General features: G+C 42.2%; 1 protein-coding gene across 2 annotated transcripts in view; it reads left to right on the plus strand.

The window, feature by feature from the left end:
* Positions 1-17,481, plus strand: part of RAVER1 (ribonucleoprotein, PTB binding 1) — a 251,857-nt gene that overhangs the window by 91,282 nt on the left and 143,094 nt on the right. For both annotated transcript variants that reach the window (XM_069231826.1, XM_069231827.1), the window contains exons 5-8: positions 249-378; positions 3,375-3,475; positions 15,890-16,004; positions 17,110-17,360. In XM_069231826.1, coding sequence (XP_069087927.1) covers positions 249-378; positions 3,375-3,475; positions 15,890-16,004; positions 17,110-17,360 — 597 coding nt within the window. The remainder of the gene's footprint in view (positions 1-248; positions 379-3,374; positions 3,476-15,889; positions 16,005-17,109; positions 17,361-17,481) is intronic.

Genomic DNA, 17,481 nt, shown 5'->3' on the forward strand with positions numbered 1-17,481 from the left:
TTCAAGCCCCATCCTCAACAGCTTCTGCTACTCCTGATAGTCACAGCATAATTCATAAAGCTTGCAATTGTACCTGCCAACGTTGCTTCCCAGGTAACCAGCAGTACTTGTCACAAGGATTGCTTAAACTCCCACCAGTCAGCCACTTGTATCTTCATAAGGAAAGCTGTAGAATTTGACTGTTATTCTTTTGGAAACATATATTTATTTGATTGGATAACTTTTTTGTGGCACTTCTATGTTCTCAGGCTTTCAATCGTGGAAAGGGACTTCTCCCAGAGCCAAATATGCTCCAGATCTTGAACAGCCTAGGGGGCCCAGCATCATTACAGCTCTTACTCAATCCTCTGCTGCATGGAGCAGTTGTGGGGAAGCAGGGTAAGCATATATTTAAAGTGCTTGTGTTTGTTCTAGATGTTGAGCGTTTACCAAAACGCAAATGTCTTAACTGTGCATGTGCACAACCAGCCCACTTGTATCACTTCCTCTTAATTTTGGTTTGCCTCCTGTGCCACTGCATAATGTTTTGCTAACCCCCACCACATTCTGGATTCAGCCTTTCTTTCAGATTAATAATTATTATTATTATTTTCAGGTCTTGTCTTGACTGTCAATGCGCGCCACCTCTCCGAGACCTTTTGTTACAGAGCATGGACCTATTATTTGGGCCCTTCCTATGCACCCTTTTAAGGTGCTACAGTGTTTTGTTTTCCTGCTGTCACTGCAAGTTTCCCCATGCACTTGCTGCTTTGTCTCCACTAAGCACGGGGTTACTGTCTCAAGCATGTACTTCTCTTCTCACTACCCTCTGTCGCTCTCTCTGGAGCATGTGCTTCTCTTCCACTACTCGCTCCTCATTTGCTGTCATTGGCTTTCTCTCCTTCTGTCCCAAATCAATGGGACTTAAGAAAGAAGCTACAAAAACTGCCAGATGGTTCTCAAGTGAACACCTTCATCACTAAGCCCACCTGCACACTGACATCAGAACTCCTCAATTGTAACCAAATTTTAGATTCCCCTACCCCCCACCCCCAACTTGAACTTTCTATCCTGCAGCGCTCTGTAGCTTTATGGCTAGGCTGGTACCATAGAACTACATTGCCACAAGGATGCTCGCTGGCCAGGTATATGCATATAACACAACATAATTGAAATGTAAACACAGTTTGTGCAGTACAAGGTTGTTTTGAAGGTTACACGTAGCATTTATGGTGAAGTCTAGGTTTGTGTTAAAAACATAGTAAACGTGGTGCAGTTTTGTGTAAAGATAAACAAGTTGTTGCACTTTGCATATTTTTCCCCTCAGCCTCCCTGTTGCTTCTGACCCCCCTGTCTTCCGCATTGCCTTGCCCTTCCCCTGCACGTTTTCTGTGTTGCTTCCCCTCACCCGCTTGTTAGTTTGTTTTTACTATGTTACATTCTCTAGTGCTCTGCCTGTCCTCACTAGTTCCTCCTGCCCGTTTTACTTGCTGCCTTCTCCCTCCCACTGAATGCTTCCTAGCATAGGCTGGGAGGTGAGAGACTGGGCAATGGTGTTTGCTCTTCAAGTTCTTATAGCTTTCTTTCTATTAGCTTTTATTTTGTTTTCAACTCCCTCCTGACCCTCGGATCTGTCATGAGAATATAGTCTATAGCACCCTCCTCTCTTTTGCTTGGGCAGCTACGTGGAGAGTTTCAGCCAGGGGACCCACTGAGGGTGCAGAAGGTAGATTGTATCATGTTACTGTGACTGTGTCTCCAGGAGGTATTTTCATAATTTGGCGCAATGTTAGCCTTTTTACTTTACAGGGCCAGGTGTCAGCAAAACAGCGAAAGCAAACACTTCTTAATTCTTTAAAATGTCTGTGTAACTCTTTTTTCTGGACGCGAAAAGATTCTCCTGCTCCTATGCAAAATGTGTAACTTCTGGATGATTTCCCCCTATGTGTGTCTTATTTCGTTTTAGCTGCAAAGTATGACTTTAATGTTCTCCTTTTCACAAATGTCTTTAATTAGATTGTAGCTCAACTGGTTATGCTTCCGCTTCAGAGATGTGCATATCAATCAGTTTAAACGTTTAATCCAGTTGATCCAGCCTTTTGTCAATTCCACCAGTGTGACCTATCCCAAGAAGTATGTTTTAGTCCAATTAAGGAACTTTTATTAAGCTGGTGAAGCTGCCAGGGTCGGATACACTCTTCTAGGGTGTGTGTAAGTTTGTCAAATCTGCTATCTGATACCAAAATAGTTTTTATGAGCTTCACAGATGCCCCCATTATTTGACAACTTAGTTCTGGAAAGCCAAAAACAGCTTGTCTAATTGTGTTTGAAGTACACACAGAACCCGCTTGTGTGCAAACTGAATTAGCAAAGGCCTACCTAAAATGTGGTTAGAAGGACAGTAGTATGCTCATATTTCACAAAATAACTTAACAGATCTTCCATTTAGTTCAAAAGAAGTAATGGAGTACTACAAGTCCTAGAATGCGCTCATTGGTTAAATAAAAGCTGAGGAATGAAAGTATGGTGTCATGTCAAATAACCTTCACGGATGAAAGAAAACAGCATATGGGATGGGGGTTAGGCTGCATTGAGGAGGATAAGCCATTCTTGCATGATTTTAGAAATGGATATGGTAAGGGTTGTTTAGCAGTGATGGGTCAGCGGCAGGAGCAACGGCACTAACTTCGAATCTTGTAAAGAGGGCTAGCTACAGAGGGCCCTGGAAGGCAGGCTTGTGAAATGTTGGACTTGTGGGCCCAGAAGCAGGGGCCTATTTTCTCCCTAAGTCTGCCAGGGAAACTGAAGGCAAGGGTTGCAACTTTTATCTCCGCTCCCTACTTTTATTTCACCACAACTTGATCAAAACTGTGTAAAGTTAAACAAGCATTGGCAAAGCCAGTAGGTCTTGGCAATGCAAGAGCTATTTGCTTTGTCAATGTTTTTTAGCCATATTACATAGCAGCATGACTACTATTAAACATGGCTGAAATTCAGGTGGAAAAAAAGTGCTATGATGCTGGTATATAACACGACTAAAAAACATTGACAAGGCCAATAGCCCTTGCATTGCTGAAAAACTATTGGCTTTAACAGTGCCTGTAAGTGCCGTCATCCTATCCTGTTGGTCCCAATATTGCTTGCAGTATGCTGCTTTAAATGGCATACAGCTGTATATTTCTTGCCCCCTATCCCAACCAAACGTTTTCTCCTTATTTGCTCTTGTGCAATGATCCTTAACCTTTGTAGCTGAATAGTCCACATGTGACTGATGTTTGTGTGAAAAACATATGTATGTTGGTTGTTGTAATGAGCTGTGATTGGAAACCATTTTTCCTTTGTGGGGCGGAAAAAATAAAAACAGCATGGGGCCATTATTGTTTTCTTCTATTTAGGTCTACTCGGGGCAGCCCCTACAGTTCCGATGCTGACCAATCCTGCTCTTTCAGCCACACTTCTTCAGTTACTGCTTCAGAACCAGGCTCAAGTGCAACAGGTATGTAAATTACACACCGGTACCATCCTAAAATGTACATCTTCTGTATATGGTGCAGTTCCTCACTGTGCTGTTAATATCACATCTCATCTATTGAGTCCCGAGGTTTCACGTTATTTATATTGCCACCCATTTTCCTGCCCACGCAGTTCTCTTATTTGTCCTTCCAGCTCTTTCCATTTCTTTTGAATTTCTTAGCTGCCTAAAACAGGGTCTTAATCTTTTGTAATGCTTCTCTTAAATCTCTGAAATATTGGGAGTGAAGTGGGTGAATTTGCTCAGGTTGCTAGGATCCATCAGCTCCCTATTTTTTTTACCACTTGATTCGTTCATCTGGAGCAACGCTTTTGTAACTATTTTGCAAGTTCCTGCTTGCCTTTCCAATTTTATTAAGATAGCTCTTTGATTAAAACAGTTAATGGTTACCATTATTATTATTATTTTTGTCCACTGGCCCGGAGTGTCTAGATGTGCCTGCATACTATGGTTGAAACATTTTGTCCGAATAATCCTTAATCTTGGGGTATGTATGGAACACTTTGTGTTCATCACAGTCCACAAAATATTTCAGCAAGTCTCTTCGTGTTTGTTCTAGCTGGTGGCAGGGCTGTTTTCCTAGTGTCACCAAGGGCATAATTTACTCACTACGTAAGATTTTGAGGTGCCTATCCATGCCGACTCTAACTCTCACATGGAAAGCTCTGATATAGACTGGCCCCCCTGAAGTGACTAAGCTAGGTCAAACTGAATAAAAAGAATGTGGTGCACGGGATTTCACGAGCTGGAGATCGGACATTACAAGTAAAGGTTACTACTAGTCCTCTATAGATATGGGCAGTATGCAAAAAATCCTAAATAAGACGTCTATTTCAAATGTCTTAAAACATTTGCCACATGTTTGTTTAAGGAGGTTTCAGAGGATGACAGAAGGTTTGGTTCCAGGGAGGAAGTGTGGGGGTTGCTCGCGGGCTAGGATGTCTTGCGTATTGTTTAGACTCTGTGTACAGGTTCAATACTCTGATCATTCAGCTACAAATAAGACTTCTCCGCCATTGCAAAGATCTATTAATTGACTAGGCTTAAAACCTGGTTGCCTAAACGCCCTAGTTGCAGCTGTTCTCTGGACATAATATCCCTGTGACTGATTACTCTGGTGCGTCTTGGAATGTTAATGGCCTCTCACATCTTATCAAGAGGATGGCTGCCCTTGGATACACCAAGAGACCCTCACCTGCAATCCTCATATTGTAAGAGACTCCCTGAATGGGCTGTAAGTATTCTTTCCTAGGATTCTTCTGCCACAGCAGTTTTCCGTGATTGATTTACCAGGGGCTCTAGAGGAGGGGGCAATACTCCTACATAGTTTTTCTTTGCTGATCTCTGAGACCACTTCCGACCCCCATGAAAGGCTTGAAGAAGTAGAAGGTCTCGTCAAGGGGAAACGCAATAACTTTCTAAGCGTCTTATCTGCCCTCGGCTGCCCAAACCTGCCCTTGATTCAATTAAAACTGGCTCTTCAAACTGTAATGTCAGTGTCTGAGACACTGCACTCTCCACTTACAACTTTAACTTGACAAACTGACAGGTCTCCCCTGGATGAGGCCTGCCAATGCAGATGGACCTTGACAAGGAGTCTGTGAGCAAAGGAATAAAACTAAAAAGTTACTCTAATGGCTGGCCACCAGAGAAACACCCTCTAAAATAGTTCCAGGAAGCCTAGATCACATCAGCCAGAAGAGATACAAATCTGCTGAAATTGCACCAACATTTGCGGATTACTGCCAAACACTTTATGCCCAGTGACTGGGTTCCTAACGAGAACAAGCCAAATACATCCTTAAAGAAGTACCCCTCCATCACTTAAAATTTCCCAAAAGAAAGAACTATATTTGCCTCTTGCAATAGAAGAGCCCCTACAACATGTGAAATCTGGCAAAACACCAAGGCCGGGCAGCTTCCCTCAAGTACTACCATAAATTCCATGACATTCTAAATCTCCAATTTCTGCATCTCTGCTTAAGAAAAACGGTGCCTTCCTCCCAGAGCTAATCAAGCCACCACTGTAGTCATTCCTAAGACCAACTGACATTGCTTACTTTTCCTCATATAGACCCATGTCATTGATTTAACACCGAAATTAAGATATTCACTGTATATCCCTGGCTAATAGACTCCAGTGAGTTGTAACTACCTTTCTGTTAAGCTCAGACAAATGGTTTAGTGAGATGAGCTTTATTGAATACCACCAACCCACAGCAGATACAAACACGTCCACTCTCACCAACGGTCCAGACTCTCTCCCTGAGATCCAGTGACCTCATCTGGAACTTGGATGACATGTGGATTCCAGACAGTGATCAACATTCCAAGGCATCCACAACACATCCCCTTTACATACATTAAAATATTAAACAAACCAAGGGAAGGGAACGATAAAGAACAGAAAGGTAAAAGTATAGTAACATAACTAAACAGTGTGAAGAAAATCAAAAGTACCCGCAATATACAGAGGTGTATAATAACAAAAGTTACAAATTAGCAGGTTACATAATCTTTCAACCACGCTGGTTTGAAGCGAAACCTGGAAGGGGCTTTGATGCATGGTGTTGCCTTAGACCTACTTAAGAGATGATCTTCTTCAGAGTCTGAAGAATCTGCCACCCGGTTATTCCATTTCACTAATCTAGACATGCTCCACACATCTCCATTACCAAGGACAACCACATTCTTCCTAACTTCCCTGATGCAGAAAGGGCCTTTGAAGCTTGATTTCCCCCTTGGTTCTGAACCCAAGATCCTTCAGCAACACCATGTCACCAACCTTCCATTTAACATCAGAAACACCATATTTGTGATCATAACGCAATTTGTACTTAGACTGATAACTTTGCCTACGATCAGATGCCTTACTAAGTTTCTCTTGGTCAAAATCTCCTTGACTAAACTTATTCCTAAACCAAGCAGGGGACATTTTGGTACACCCAGACCTCCCCCTCATATACTCAAAAGGGGCGATGCCAGAGATACTATTTGGGGTATTACGATATGCCCACCACTGGTCCCTTAGAAGATCCGCCAGAGAAACTCTGGTTTCAATTGCTTCTTGGACACAAGATTTTACCAATCTGTTCATGCGCTCAGCAAGGCCATTTGCTTGAGGAGAATATAAGGCTGTCCTCAAATGCACAACAGCTACGGAATCCAAAAAATACTTCATTTCTTGAGAAGTTAGCTGCACGCCGTTATCTGTGATTAAGTGACTAGGTACACTTTCTCGGGAAAATTCTTCCTTTAAGAACTCAATCACAGTTCTGGAGCTCACTATACAGCACAATTAACAAAAAAAATACCAAAAACAGGTGAATAAATGTGGGTAACAGCAAAATGTGAAACAAAACACTAGCAAAAATAAAAGTAAGTATCCTAGTGTACTTGAACGTGTTCACTTCGGCTTGAAAGAAGAGCAAGTTCAGTATTTAAAGGTAACTGGAAATGAATATCAGATGAGTAGAATGTTCAAAACATCTTCGGTATTTCATGAAAGTGAAGATTGCATACAGGATGTAACCCAAATACAGTTAGCAGTCTAGTGTTCCAAAGAAAACCGCACCACGCGGAACCTACTTGCTTCCCGTTTCCAGGGAGAGAAGACACGTCGCTAAGGCTGCGTGTGCCGCTTGTGCCGCTATCTGAAACAGGCCAGGGAGAGGAGACGCATCGCTATGGCTACCAGCTCCTCGCGCACGTCGCGCGCAGGGCGAAACTGCCAGAGGAGCCGTTGAAAGGCTCGCGAGTCCAGGAGAAAAAAAAAAAAAAAAAAACCTTTTTTGGGGGGAACAAAACAGATCCCCAAACGGATATCACCAGCGCCGGATACAAAATGGCGCTGTACTCCTCCAGCGCAAGCCAGCAAGAATGCCAGTATGCCAAGGCTCCACTGCGGCAGGGTGCTGCTTCTAGTCAATATCTGTTGCAGGCGCTGCCAGGACTCCACCACACCGGTTCTCCGATCCCAAAATCTTCAAGCCAGGAATCACAGATCAGCCGAACTCGATCAGGAGTAACAGGAGATGTTTCAGGTAGGAAATTCGTGGGTTCAGGGTTGGTGGTGACGCCTCGTCGCCAGTGTTAAGCTCAGACAAATGGTTTAGTGAGATGAGCTTTATTGAATACCACCAACCCACAGCAGATACAAACACGTCCACTCTCACCAACGGTCCAGACTCTCTCCCTGAGATCCAGTGACCTCATCTGGAACTTGGATGACATGTGGATTCTAGACAGTGATCAAAATTCCAAGGCATCCACAACACTTTCCCCACCCAAAACAATGTGCCTTCAGGCCCAACCATAGCATCCAACTCTATATGCATTGTGTACCTGTGATTTTGGCCTGCATTAATGTTATACAAGAACTCTGTGCCCTACTTGGTAACTCTAAATAGGCAATTGGCTTCATGGACTGGTCTTTGCTAGATAAAGTTCTTGAACTACGGGCTTTGGTCCCGGATTCATGAGATAAGCAAAATCCTCTACTTGGAGCCTTCTGAACAGGTGCGGATAAACAGTGTGGTCTTAAACTCATTCTGTGTCTGCAGGGTAAGCAGACAAGATGCCTGCTTTTCCCACTACTCTTTGTTCTTGCTATAGAATATGTGGCTAGGTTGATTTGGGATGGTGGTCGATGTGATGCCCACATGCAGGGGTAGCGTTTGGGAGACCAGACAGACTAACACTATGTAGGTGATGTACTCCTTTTTCTAGCCAGTCCCCACCTATAAGGAGCTCACACTTTCCAAATCCTTGAACTGTATGAGGAGTCTTTGAGCAAACTGGACTAAATCACGACTGATCCCACTTGGGGGAGGCAATGATCACATAGCATGGCAAACGTCTGTCCCATTAAGATGAGTCCGCATCCACTACCTTGGTGTTTAAATTTCACTGGAACCTGTCTGACATCGATCCTTAACCTTCCCCCCCCCCCCCCCCCCCCAAGCTAAAATATAAACTATCTTCAGAAATGGGTTTAGCTTCTGCTCCATATTGTCGTCAGAGTGGCCCTTTTTAAAATGATGATTCTTCCACACTTCCTCTGCACCCTTACATTTCTCACTGATAATCCCAAATAATTGGTTCAAGAACCACATAACAATCATTTGATGCTTTCTATGGGTGTGGTCACCCTCAGTGTTGCCCTGGATAAATACTGACCATTAATACATGATGAGTGGAGGGGATGGGCATGGCAGATGTGGGGTTGTAGAACTGGGTTGCACAGAATTTGGTAATCCAGGACTGGTTGTGCAGTGGATGGGATGACTGCCTATCAAATGGAATTGGCCTTGAATGGCCTCACCAAAGTTATTTGTATATCTATGTCCTATTACCCAATATCTCACAGAAGGCACCAGGATAGTGCTGCTGAACTGGCACTCAGCATTACGATCAGTTGGATGGGAAAAGAAACTAACCGAACAAAAATGGCTGAGACACACTGCTCGACTAGATGACTTCAGCAAGTGGGACAGGATTGGTATTACAAACTTGGGGAACATATTACAGGGGTTGCACATTACAACATTCCAGGACCTGTAGCCTCACCTTTATCTATTTAAAACCCAATTGTATAAATAAATACTGCTTTGAATCGTCACACCCTCTCCAGTCACCAGACAAATCTCATAACTCACAGAAAATAGGCCACTGGAAGCCAAAGTTCTGATGTTGGAGGGGGAGGGAGGGGAGGTTGGGGAGTAGAGAAATGGCCAGCTATCCTATACATACCAGTCTTTAGTCATTAATCCACCTTTTCCGGTGTTGTAGTCCTGAAGCAAAAGTGGGTTGGTTGGATCAGACCCCTCTGACACTAACTAGTGAAATACTCGGATGGCCCCACATATAATTGCCTTTCTCCCATCTTGGACTGGTCCAGCTTAACTAGTTGTACATTATTTTATTTTTTTACACCCCACTTGTTTGTGTTGTACAGACCAAAACACTGTTTTTGACACCCACCCCCCCTTTTCTTAAAAATAACTGGTCTGGCTGCATTCCAAGATTGCCATGTACTGTCAGACAATTGAGAGTACTGACCCATGTCCTGGAGAGGCTGATGGATCTGTAGCCTAGTGAGGGGAGGCTTTCATCTCATTCAGTTGAGTCGGGTGGGCCTCTGCTTTGTCCCCAGGTCCTGTAGGACCATATCCTTTTTAGCTTGGCCTTCATGTTTCCCAGGGGTGGCTGAGTTTGCTGGTCTGGTAGGTGTAGACTCTGACAAGATGTTTATGCTGAGATGAGTGTGACTTAAATATTTATTGAAAAAGGGTGGATGTGGGATGATGCCTTTTGGGAATGGAGTCAAACTAATGTTACTTCCTTTTCTTTTTGGGCTTCTTTGTAAATAATGCATGGGTTGCTGGCTAGGTAGATTAATATATTTGAAACCTCTGTACTGTCACATGACAGTTGTCATAACCTCAAAATTAATCAGTAAGAAAGCATTGCATCCGAGTTTTAATTTGAAGCATGGTTTGCTTAATGTGAAGTCTTAGGAGACAACATGGGAGAGGTTTAAATTGTCCTATAGGGTGCTGGACCTGGGTGACCGATGTAACTTGCAGAAAATCTGTAGACTAATGTTATTGTTGCGTGCCTTACTACAAGCGGTGCAGATGCAAAGAAAATGGTCTTGGAAAGCCATTCCTTCAAAAATGGGGCAAAAACGAAATAAATTGAAGTGAATTAGTTTAGGGAAAAGTGGATGTGTGCTGGCAGGCTAACCATCAAAATGGAATTAGATTTGTAAAAAAAAAAAAAAAAAAATATGCTCCCTATAGATTCATATTGTGGTATTAACAATCATGGGACACTGTCTTTTATCCTTTGGCTTAACTCACTTTTTTTTTTTTTAAGTAACGAAAGCACTCCATGAATGCAAATTCACTTTTTATGAACCGCAAAGGGCAGAGCTGTTGAAAGTGCAGCAGTTGCACAGGGGTACACCTCCTGCCAATTACTCGCTATTGTACTATTCTTCAGGGAAGTAAGGAGGCTAATTTTAATTGCTTGCATTAGGTTTCTTGGCTTTCTTGCAAGTGTTTTTACTTTGATAAATCATGCTCTTTGCACACAAGTATCACATTTGGGAATTGGTCATTAGGACATCTGGCCTTGCCGCTGCTTTTGTATATTCATTACATTATTTTTAAATATTTCACCTGTTCTTTTTCAGAGAAAAACGGGCATTTGTTATCCTTTATCTGTTTGTTTTGTCCAGAACAGGAAAATATTTTTTGAAGAGCAGGACATTGACCAGATACCTTACATGTGAATATTCTTAATTTTAATACACCAGTTCTAAGGATGGTAGCCCATCTCTTAACATTGCTCAAGAGAGCGTGCCACCTAATGCCTGGTACAAAGCCCATGTGAAACGGTGGTATATGAATTGAAATTCTATCTTCCAAAAGAATGTGTTTTTCCTTGTTCATTTTTACAACATAACTACATTTCCTTTGGTGAATTTATCTTTCTGGTCTTTCTTGCCTTGCTTTCGGTCCAGAATGCATTGCTTGGAAACTCACTGTTGCTTCAGAATCAGGTATGGACACAACTCTTGCAGAACAAAGAAAATCAGGCCCTTCATGTGAGTGCTAGGTTGTGCTCCAAGTTCATTGTGGTTGGGGTGATGTATTTGGTTTGATGTGTTAATCTGTGAGGCATTGTGGCCATTGCTTCCTCTTTGGGGAGTTTTAAAGAACTAGTGGGGGCGGCAGATTCCAGCTGGGACATTCTGTGGGCTGATACTAATTTCTTCATGTATATTTTTTGGTTTGACTATCTGCATGTTACCTCCAGTAAAGTGTGACTCACCTCATCCTATCTAATGTAGCTGAAGGTAGCTGACACTTCAGTTTTTCCATCGGGAAACAGTTTTTCTAGGTTTACCATTCGGCCCACTGCACTATTCAGATGTAGCAAGGCCAGCATGCCCCAATGGAATTATGGTCTGTGATCTCAGATTGAAAATAGCTACGTAGGAGCAGAGTGAAGGTTCTGTCTGCTTCTAGTGGTTGGCAGTAGATAAGGAGCAGATTTAAATATCAACAGGACAGACAGCCTTTCATTCTTCCACTCTGCCTTGAATACGGTTAAGGTAGATCACCATTATTTTAGCACAAAAAATAGTTTCTATTGGTGCTGGCTTGCATTTGACCTGTTTCAATGTTGACATTTGCGCAGTATCTAGTGTGTTATTTATAGATAGAGAGATAGAGATATATATATATATATATATATATATATATATATATATATATATATGTGTATAGAGATATATATATATATATATATATATATATATATATATATATATGTGTATATATATATATATTTATATATATTTATATATAATTATATAATTTTTTTTCCAGGCATAGGTTTGAGTTCCATCTGTTGAAAGGAGGGCATTGACTGAGTTGCTCAAATCCTGACTTACTGTCAAATAGTTGATTTTGAGGTTCTGTTATGTCTGAGCAATTTTGTGCTGGTACAGTAGCATTGTTGGATAGCAGAGAAAGAGCAGCCCTGACCATGGCCTGGTAAATTGAATTTGTGTATTGTTAATGTTAGAGATGGCTTTACCAATGGCATTTGTAAAGAGAGCAGGACTTGAGCTGTTTTCGGCAGCGATGTTCTGGTTGAAAACAATAGCCTCATTGAGATTTTATTTCAGGTTGATATAATCTGGTTTTGTCTCGTTGTGTGGTTTAATGCTCATTGGCAAGATAATGCCATCCGAGTGATCTACTAAGATGGGGAAGTTTTTGTGAAGAACTGAGTAGTTGGAAGTTCATTATATGTGAGGTTTTCTAAGTTCCACTGAGTTAGGCACTGGAAGTTAAGTTCTTTTAGTTTTGCAGTATGAATCATTTTAGGGACTCGCATGCTGTGCATTTTTCTGCCATTTAGTGGTTGGGTCCAGAAACGTTTTGTTCTACTTTTTTTTTTTTTTTAATTTCCCTTTTTGTGTCACAGACCACCATTTGGTTCAAAGTCCGTTCTCTGTGTGACGCTAGATAGCCCCCCTGAATATCCTGTACATGGTTGCCATCTTAAGATTCTGGAAGCATAATGGAGGACATTAAAGAATTCTTGCAAGTTTTTGGATGAAATCCAAGAAAGTTGGAGTATGTTGAGGGAGACAAATGCCAGCAGGAGGAGAGGGGAGAACTCTGCGCCCACATCAAGGGGCACTGCCGGCAAACCTCCTCGTGCCCCATTGGGGGAAACTGCAGAGAAAACATTACAGTTGACCGAGAATGAAGAAAGAGGGGACAAAAAGGATCACAGAAGAAATCCCCTTTAAAAAATTTCCCTAATTGTCAACACAAATTTACCGAGAGACCCCCACGAGGTTTGCAACCTTTGCCTAGGGAAGGATCACAATGATGAAGCCTGCGATGCCTGCACTAAATTTGTCCCAAAGACTTTAAAGGTACAACGCAGGCAAATACTCAAGCACTATTTAATGGCAATGGCTCAGAAGCAGCAGGAATCACTACGACAACTAGGCCTTTTTCAAGTGATGAAGAGAACGAGAGACTGATGTCACTAATTGGAGTCCGAAGCGGAGAAGAATCAGCTGCATAAAAAGGGGGCGAAATACGCCAAAAGAAAAAAAGATAAAAGCTACAGAGAGGCTTGGACTCTCAAGTCTACAGATAAACACCCTAAAGCAGCCTTGTCCTGAAGCCAACCATGACTAAAGGTCAGCAAAGGCCAAAAGAGCCGCACGGAACCTGACCAAAGGATACCCAAGGCCTAAAAGTGCTGTCAAACCTCATAAAAGACCCCGCTCGAGAAGGAGCGAGTGAAGTCGAGAGTGTCTAAGAAGCCCAAGCCCTCAATGCCAGAAAGGAAAACTCAGGTACTCCGATCTACAGGAAATGTCCAGGGGACAAATGATCACATTGAAGCCAGTAAAGGACCTACGACAATGCAGCACAGAAGTATACCAACCAGTGCTAGCCACACTCAACCCAGCAGCTTGCATTACTTAGAACTCGGTCATCTACAAACCCCTCAAAGAACAATGGAAATCCTGAGGGGAGCAACAGAACAAAGCACTCAAAAGTGCTAAACACAAAAATGGAAAAGATACATTAATTGGTGCACAAGCAACAATAGAATGGATTCAAGAACCCATCAGGACACAATGTTAATATACTTCACCCACCTACTGGGTGTAGTGGTCTTAATTATGCATAACTGAAGATACATTTGGCAGCAGTAGTGGCCTACAATAGAGAGCACATCGGGAACAAACCTCTTTACATCCACAGTAGTAAAGAGATTCCTAGAAGAGTAGAAATGGTGGCACCACCAATGTCCGCACCATTGTGGAACCTGAACACTGTGTTAACACAGCTATTGATAGAACCATTTGAACCCCTGCACAAATCGGATCTAAAGTTGCTCACTCTCAAAACAGCCTTTCGAAGAGCTATCACCTCACTACGCAGAGTTGGCGAATTACAACCACTGACGTGCCAAGTGTCGTAGTTGCAAATACCCAAGGACAGGCTTTCTTTCAGGAACCAAAGGCGCAAGCCGAACAGGCCCTACACACTCTGGATGTTCAAAAGGCTTTAATGTACTACCTGCAAGAAACCAAAGCATTTTGCAAGGGATACCAAATCTTCATATCATTTGCCAAAGCAAACCAGGGATCACCGGTGAGTAAGGCGACTAGCGCTAGATTGATTGACACCATCCACATTTGCTGCACAAAAGCTAGAAAACACCTGCGTGACCCAGAGCCCAGTCAACCAGGAAGAAGGGCACAACACTAGCATTTTTTACGAAATCTGCGCTGCAGCAACATGGGCATTGCCACACACTTTTGCAAAACACTGTGTAGACATTCAGGTGAACAAGGAAGCACAAATGTGTCTGAAGATACTACGACATTTATTTGCCAGTTCATCCACATTTCATCCCAACCAACCCAAAGAATGCCATATCGCTGTATAATCTAACGCGCACAGCATGTGAATCCGGAAAAGGATTCATGCTGCAAAATGAAATTGTTTCTTACCTGTAGGAGTACTTTTGCATCTTGATGACATTTTTTTTAGTTTCACACGTGACCCACTCACCTCCCCAGAAAAGGGACGAGAAGCACACAGGTGGGAGAATGAAGAAAAAAAAGTGTGGTGGGGTGCAAGGGGGTGGAATAGCATCTAAAGATGGCGACCATGCACAGACATTTCTGGGGCGCTGTCTTACATCACACAGAGTATGGACTTAGCACCAAATGGTGGTATACAATGCCAAAAGATGGGGGAAACACAAACAGTGTTTCTGGACCCATCCACTAGATAACCGAATAATGCACAGCATGTGAATCCCGAAAACTCTTCAAACTGCAAAACTACTCCTACAGGAAAGAAACCATTTCGTTTTCTGACACATTGCTATACTTTAGTGTGATGGGGCTTGCCCAGATTGTCAAGGAGCACATGGCATCCTTTTGAAATTTTCATTCAAATAGCCTCGTAAGTAGCCAATGTCATGGATCTGTTGCGAAGGTATAGGAAGTAAATGGTAAAAAATGATGCTCCAGGAAGAGTCTTGCTTGATCTTTAAGGTCCTCTGTGCCATTTTAGGCTAAAGTAATTTGAAAATGTCGAACTTTGAGGCGCCATTTTGGTTTTGTTGTCTACAGTATTAGTTAGTAGACATGCTCTCAGAAGAACCTGGATTTTCCTTATTTATAAAAAAAAAAAAGGGGGATCTGTACACAGTAAAGGCAGCAGCCATTTGTTCATGGTGGAGGAAAATGTGATGAAATGACTAAAGAATGGTGTCTGTTTTTCACCTGTGCATCTCTACTCCCACTAATCTGAATTACGGAATACAGTGAATGTGTGAGCTTGTGTCAAGTAGTGCTAAGTTACTGAAGGATGTTTCGAAAAAATGTATATATTATCCTGTCTGGCAATTTCTGCGTTCTGCTTTGGCTGTACTAATCACACCTGATGAGTTACTAGTTAAAAGGTTAATATAGCCCAAGGTTCAGTGAGCATTACTGTACGCCCAAGCCCCACCTCTTGATGGTTCATGAATTTTACTGATCTGGTTAGATCATTTTTAATGTTTTCTGTTTGCTGGCTGCTAATACCACATTGGCCATTTGTGTGTGCAGAAAACATTTTGGGAAGAAGGTGGTTCTTGTAAGTAATATGTTCTTCTGACATGCTTTGGCCTTTTGTGTGCTTCACTGCTTATAGTGTTGAACATCGTTGTCGACTCAGCAAGGTACTTGACACCTAATCTTTTCATGCCTAGAGTCTGCACTGATTCCAGTTTGCTTACACCTGCTACTCTTTTTTTATTATCTTGTTGCAGAAACCAGGGATTTTGGGAGATTCTCCCCTTGTCTCTCTGCAACAAAACCCTTTGGGGCTGCCAACTCCTCCACCCACCCAGCCTGCGATGAAGCTCGTGGGAGACCTGACACCAGGTGATGTTCCATCTTTTTGACTTTGCCATCTGTTTCAATTATGATTTTCTTGGTGCACCTAAAAATTGGTTTTCATTTAAGATGATAAATGGTTTGAGACCCTGATAACTCATTGTTTAAAGTTGATTGACTGCTTACTAAGTATGTGCATCAAACCAATAAGAGTGCACTTGATTTGTGGTTGCTGAAGTAGACAAGCTAATTCTAAATGTGAACAATTCTGTAATTAGTCCATAAACTTCACAATTATCTGGAACCCAAATTTTTTTTTCACCACACCACCAGTCATAACAGGATTATTTCTGCGAGAATATTTGTGTAGAGTAAAGCTTAATCTTTCGGTTTCTCACTCCAAGATGTATATATTTTTTAGTTGGAGCTCCTTGACACGGGCTGCTTTTTTCACAACCTATTTTTGGTTTGAAATCTGACCTGTTGATATGCACATGGAAATAACAAAATCCAATAAAATTCTGATGTACCAAACGACTGAAGTGCAAAAACAAAACTATTGTTGCATTCTTGCTTGACTGCACGTATAGTTGGTCTCTTGCCAGGACTCTTATGTGTGTTGTGGTTTGGTAAGTTTGTTGGTCTATGCTGTGCCTGCTCATTTAGTATTTGGTATGCGACTGCTACGGCTTATCAGATTATCCTTCGTTCCTTTTTTTTTTTTACTTTATACATTGTTTTGTTGGAAATAAGACACCAGGAATATATGCTATACAGAATCCAGACTTCCTCCCTCACTGGTAGATTTAGTGGTGTCAGGCAATTGTGGTTTGAATTAAACTGCTTCAAACTGAATGGTGAAAAAGACTAATAAATTGGCTAGGTACTGATGTGGACGTTTTGAGAAATTTAAAGTCCTATTAAATAACTAGTCTGGTCAAAAGATGGCCCTTATTGTACCCTTTTGTCTGGAAAGCTGAAAAATACATTTCAGAACAGTCTGCTTTCAGATGCATTGTTACTTTATAACATAGGACTACTAGGTGTTCATATTTGCATGTACCATGGCATGCTAACATAACTCGAGATTTTGAAACAGTTGAGTATCTGCATTGCTTTCCCTCACTTATATTGCTGTTTCATCTTTATGCAGGTGGTGGGCTATCAGACATGGCACCAGGGCACAGGAAGTCCCCCAGGCTTTCTCCAGTGAACCTGCCTCCATTTCTGGGCCAGCTTGGGATGGACAGGGACGTTAATGGAATGGTGCCCCCACCCTCCCATGTTTCTCCTTCCCCTCTTCCCCAACAAGGGCTGCAGGGCATTCCTACCTCTATCCTGGGTTCCCTCATCAGTGGACTGCAGAAGCAAAAACAGATGGACAGCAGGCCGCCTGCCTCAGGGGTAAGGCTGTTTATTCTCTACTTCAGGACAAACAGTATTATTGACTGGCAAGCCCATGCAGTAACCTAAACTCTAAAAGGCTACAAGTCTTATTGTGGAAAACTATTTTCAAGCCCAGTGT

The sequence above is a fragment of the Pleurodeles waltl genome, chromosome 4_2, assembly GCF_031143425.1.
Source record: "Pleurodeles waltl isolate 20211129_DDA chromosome 4_2, aPleWal1.hap1.20221129, whole genome shotgun sequence".
Classification (NCBI taxonomy): domain Eukaryota; kingdom Metazoa; phylum Chordata; class Amphibia; order Caudata; family Salamandridae; genus Pleurodeles; species Pleurodeles waltl.